Raw genomic sequence first — 6,000 nt, 5'->3', positions numbered from 1 at the left:
TCTATCAAAAAACGAAATATCAGTTATACCAGAAAATCGTCTTTCTGGTCTTAACTGTTATATGACAGAAAGAGAGGATGACATGCCATAAAAGCTCCTGCTTGAATCAAACCAGGGACATCTTAGTCACATGGTATGTGTCTGATACAGTAATAGGTTCTTTACACAGTGCATGTTACACATTGCTACCATCACACAATGCACACGTACAGCAAGAAAACTAATGAAAGGCAGTGCTCATGTGTATAACATACAAAACCCAAGTTTACAATCATTTTATATTACATATATATATAAACTATATATGATTCCATTATTCTATTGTTCATGTTGAAACAAAAAGTGTTGAGATTGATAAAAAAAAAAAAAAGAAAACATAGAATTGAGGGAATTAGACAACATAATATGCTTGTGCCATGACAGGGAATTTAAAGTTAAAGGGAAAATTGGGGTATAATAAAAGGAATGATATATATATATTTTATCAACTATATTTAAAAAAAAAAAAAAAAAAAAGAAGAAAGAAAAAAAATCACAATATGAAATGACTATTACCATCACACCAACAAGGTCAGTCAATGTAGACAAGACCGTAGCTTTTCTGAGGTGCGGGGCTGCGAGGGAAACAGGAAGTAGTGAACTCCAGCTCCATGGGAACATGAAGACTACAACCAGCTGGCAAGGCATCCACTTCAGAGGGAGGAGGATCCTGGATAGGAGAAGGAGGTGGGTGAGTAAGTAACTAAGTTAAATGCCAAGACATTTTCAGGAAAACAAATATTTAGCCATCCATCCATTCTCTACCACTTTATCCTCCACATGAGAGGTGCAGGGAGGCAGGAGGCGATCCTAGCTGTTTATAGGGCGAAAGGTGGGGCCTGATTGTAGGCCTGACCAACCATTCACACCTGGGGGCAACTTAAAGTGTCCAATTAACATCTGCATTTTTTGGACAGTGGGAGGAAACCGGAGTACCCGGAGAAAACCCATGCACACACAGAACATGCAAACTCGGCACAGGAAGTCTCCCGGTCGAACCGGGATCTGAACTAGTGCAGTTCTTGTTGTGAGGTAAACATCATTTATTTACACTGTAAATAGAATGAGGTTAGCAATACAGTGGGATGTCAGGGAGAGGACTGGGAGATATTTCCCTCTTCATACGGGGAAGGTGAATTATAGCACACAGTATTTGTACAGTCCAGCATATTAAAAAAAACTCCATTTTAAAAAGTCTAAAAAAAATGCCAGTATGCAAACATAGTTTTCTATTTTAATGTTACCTTGCTTTACAATCTTACAATGATTCAGTGGCGTTATTTTTGTCAGTGTTGCATACATTTCATCTGAATCTTCATCAAAAATGCCGCATCATGTTTTTAATCAAACCTCTCAATTACTGTTTAGTGGCTGATTTAGTCTGAATAACCAGTGAAACCGGTGTTGAAAACTACTTTGATCAAAGTCTTTCAAACTTTGAGTCAACTGATCTAAAAAAAAATAAAAATAAATGACGCCTCCATGACCTAATAACACACACACACAACTCTGCTATTACACTGATTTTTGACATTAGATTAGTGAATGATCTTGAAAACTTTATTTGCTTTTTTTTTTAAAAAAAACTGGTACCAGTTTATACAATTTTTAAATCATTCTTTTTAAAAATCCTACATGAGACATGACATGCAGCCAGAGTGTTCAGATGTCAAAGTGAAGCACCTCTGCCATTTCCCTTTTATTTGATGCACCCCGTAACTCCCTCTAATCCATGGTCAGCCCTTCCCTTTCTCAGGGTTCCCACTCTTCCAGAGAATAAATCCAGACATTATTTTCCAGGACTTTTCCAGGACATTTATAGTGATGATCATCCTAGCATGACTGACAGGGATCATTTCATACATATAGGTATCTTAAAGTGCAATTCTGGTTTTTAAGGCATGCCGTGGCTTCGTCTGCTCTATAAAAAAAAAAAATATTTCCTACAAGTTCACTCGTGTGTATCATAAAAATAATTAGAGGAATTTTGGAAACTGTGCAGCAAAAATACAATTACTTGATTACTTGAAATACAATTGATTTGATATTCCAACATGTACAACACTATATAGAACTTTTACAAGTCGTCAGAATTCTCACATAAAGAAAGTCCATCAATATAATCCAAATCCAATGCGTTTTTGGTATCTCTTGTGCATAGAAATCTAATTTTAGGACACTCTAACCTTCATTTTTTTATCATTTGACTGCCGATAATGTTAACAGTGCTCTCGTGCTAGATTAGGAATGCAGGTCACAGCCAGGCAAGCGGCCAGCTCCATCCCCAGCGCACAGCGTACAATCCTCACTTGCAGCTTGGCTTGCAGTGCCTGGCCTCCTGTCTGTAAATGTGTTAAACCTACTTTCACTTGCCGTGAATTTGTATAAATAATGTATATACATTTATCCGCAGACTCTAACAAGTGCAGCCTCAGGTGAAAATACTCATAAATGCATGCTATGTGCATCCCCGAAGGTGGACATCAACTCCAAACCGACCAGCTCAAACGATAACCACACAGAGAGCAAGAAAAAAAGAAAGGAAAACAAATGAATAACTTGCCAAAAGCACCATAAGCACACACCCACAGTTTTTTTTTTCTTCACACACACACACACGCAGACACACACACACATGCAATGCTGTCAGTTTCTAAACAAGTTTTCCTTTCCGTCACAGAAACTGCCCCAAGTTGTGTCTGCCATTGTTGAAGCTTTTAAACTCTGGAACCACATCACTCGTGTTTACTGAGATGTGTTTGTTCGTTTCCCTGCATTGTCAAAGTACATTCGAGAGAAGAAGAGACTGGGGGCATCCGGAAAAAAGAGGCTTTTGGAAGTGTTCCAAGATTGCAAGAGAAGATGCAACTGAGTGCTGGAATCAGCCTGTTTGCTATTCAGTCAGGTTTCAGGCAGGCCTGCAGGCCCAAGGGGCCTGAGAAAAGCACAGCCAGCCGAAACGAAATAAAATAAAACACCCACCTTGCAACACATGGTGGCAAAACCATGAAAGACTATGGTGAATTAGTCAGTAAAGCTGTTCTATCACATCACATCCTAACATCTGAAAACATCACATTAATGTACTATATGCAGTGCAAATCAATTAACTTTATCTATAATTTAAAACTTCTTCCTAGTGACCACCAACAGGATTTACCTCCACTGCCATTTTATTCTTTGCCTTAGAAATCACATTGATGAATTACAGTTTATTTATCTGCTTTAATGTTACGACTGGTGGAGGCAACAAGGAGGCGAAAGAAGGAGCAGCACAACTCTTCAGAGAGGCAATTAGCCAACTTTCTAATCACTTACACCAAACAGCAACTGGGCTGTTGGGGCGCCTGATGGACAAAGTTTAAAAATGTAACGATCAAATTAATCGGCACACTCTTGATTGTTATGCAAAAGCCTCACTGTGGCATGCAAAACAAATACGCTAAGGTTTGTAGATGGAATGGTTCGAAGGCCGCTGCTGTTTCATTTCAAAACATGCATTATACATCATTGTGCATAAAGAGGAAGCCTACAGCATTATGATGTTTTTTCCGCCGATGATTATCTTTTATTAGTCATTAAAAGAGAGCGAGAAAGAGAGAAAAAATACAACTTTTAAGCACCTGAACCTCGCTGCCAGCATTCCATTAATTGCCTGCACAATGGGGAGAGCCTTCGGAGATTTTTCAATTTCAAAAAATGAGGAGCATGCATTCAGTCGTGCTCATGTTATACCGGCACTTAAATCCTACAGAGCTCACATAAAAAAGGACTCAAGGTTGCATCCGATTGAAAGCCTCCAACTACAGCCACTTCAGAAATCCATTTAGCAAGCGGAGGGGGGGTTAGAACATCTAATTCAAACAGTCGCCCTGTTAAAACGGTTGCACCAATGTCTTTTAAAAACACACACGCACTTTCAGGAACACACTTTTTCCCTGTGTTTGCTTGGCTCCATTGTAAGAAAGATGAATCTGGCACACAGAGAGATAGCAAGGCACAAAGAATTAATCTTGCCAGACCTCAGCCAAGTGGCGAGGGTAAATGCTTGAGTGCACGTGGAATCTTGACCTTTGCTGTGACAGTGTCACAAAGAGTGCTTTATGGGAGCGACAAAGAAAGAGGTCCAATGGCGTCTGCAATAACATGACAACCTGAATGTCATGACACTGTTCATCAGCTGCAGAATCATGGGTAAAGAGAATGAACACATTTGTGCTTCACATTTTTATATAAATGCAGAAAATAATAGAGAACTTTCAAGGAATTAAGAGGACAAACATTGGTAGCTATACGCACTAATATTCCATTCAGAGGGTATTTCATCCTCTTAACAATCCCCGGACAATTACTTACACATTATTGTGGAACTTTTAAAAAAAACTGAACATCCACCTATGAATTGTAAGGGCAAGAAACTGCTGCAAATATATGTGAATGTGCAGAGTGCCCAACAAACTTACTGTCACATACCTGAATCTAAACATTGTCTGCTTCATTAGCCCAGCACCTGACGGAAATACTGCTCAGTTATTGGTCAGACATGTAGTTGGCTAAGAAGACAAATCCCTTGCAATTTCTAGATCATGGAGGTTAATGTTCATCTGCCGTCTTGCTCTGGTGACAATTAACACTCCAAAGACTGGCAGGTGGCTGATGGGCATGCGTGGTGGAGCAACTACAGCGGTCTTATCCACATTCCTCAGTGAGGAGCTGAGAGAAGCGGGAAAAGAAAAACAGAAAGTTGGAACAGTCAGAGGACTAATGCTGTTAAATGGCATCCATCATCCAGGTCTGTGAAGCTCCAACTCTTTCTCCTCTCCAGGTAAGATAGCCCATTTAGCCGAGGCTAGCATCGCTTCCCCAGAATGCTGCCGCTGTTTCTTCCTGTCGGCAGGAGGATCCTGAGCCAAAGGTGTTGCCCTCATCCTTCTATGTGTGGCCAAGGAACAGCAGCGAGTCCACTTTGGTGTAATGATGTTCTGCCAAAATGTGCTTATTTTCCTGCGGAGGGGGAAGAAATGAGACCTGCCAGACACAGAGGATGGAAGCGACGTTCTCATTTCTGTCCATCAGTGGCTCTCGTCCCAGTTCTCCCTTCTTCTCCTCTGGCTGTGGTTGTTAATACCACGCTTTCAGTGAAAGGTGCAGGTGGAGTTCACACCAGTGATGAACCGCTCCAGAGATCACTTGCAAGTGATGCAAGCGGAACAGAGTTCAGTTATTTGGGCTGGATTAGAGTAACTGGAGAACTTCTCGATGACCAGATTTTTCACTCCAAATGACAGATTTATGTAAACACACACACACACAACTTTATGGATAATACACATTTATATTGTCAAAAAAGTCAAAATTAATCTACTTATAACACTTTCCAATATGAGTAAGTGAAAGGATCATAACACTGTGGTGTGCATGTGTGCGTGTGTGTTCATTCGTACTAAAGCTGACAGGCATACAGTAAAATGTATAGCCAGCAGCATGAAATGAGGCAGGGTGGTGGCCTCACATCCCATCACATAAAACCAGAACGTTTTTAATCTGACAGGACCAGTGGCAACCTTGAGCTGTGACCTACTGTCGAGAGCTCAAGAACCAACACAGAACAGGATCATCACCAATCTCTCTCTTTCTCACACACACACATGCACACGCACGCACGCACACGCACGTACACCTGTATTGCTGTAAACATATACTGTGTACATATGTAAAGATCGTTCTGCAGCTCTTTACATTGACATCTGTGGAAATAAATTCAAGCAAGTACACTCTGAACAATACCACTTGTGCAAAACACTGACATATGCAGCGCGGAGTTGACAGTCATGCCCAGTGTCAAACAAAGGAAGCGAATGATTTCACTGCTGCTTTCACTAAAGACTGACTGCTTTTCATCACGATCCTGGGCAATTTCAACCAGATGCCTCAGGATGTGATGTACAGTATGACTAAACT

The 6,000-nt window shown here is 40.6% G+C and overlaps 1 protein-coding gene across 1 annotated transcript in view; it reads right to left on the bottom strand.

Annotated features, from left to right (window-relative positions):
- Positions 1-677: 677 nt before the first annotated feature.
- Positions 678-6,000, bottom strand: part of LOC122781006 (adhesion G-protein coupled receptor D2) — a 78,865-nt gene continuing 73,542 nt past the window's right edge. The window contains exon 23 of the mRNA XM_044044492.1: positions 678-709. Within this exon, the coding sequence (XP_043900427.1) occupies positions 693-709 (17 nt within the window). The 3' untranslated portion in view covers positions 678-692. The remainder of the gene's footprint in view (positions 710-6,000) is intronic.

This window comes from Solea senegalensis, linkage group LG14 (assembly GCF_019176455.1).
Source record: "Solea senegalensis isolate Sse05_10M linkage group LG14, IFAPA_SoseM_1, whole genome shotgun sequence".
Classification (NCBI taxonomy): domain Eukaryota; kingdom Metazoa; phylum Chordata; class Actinopteri; order Pleuronectiformes; family Soleidae; genus Solea; species Solea senegalensis.
The sequence above is the reverse complement of the archived record's forward strand: the minus strand, read 5'-3'. Positions and strand labels throughout refer to the sequence as shown.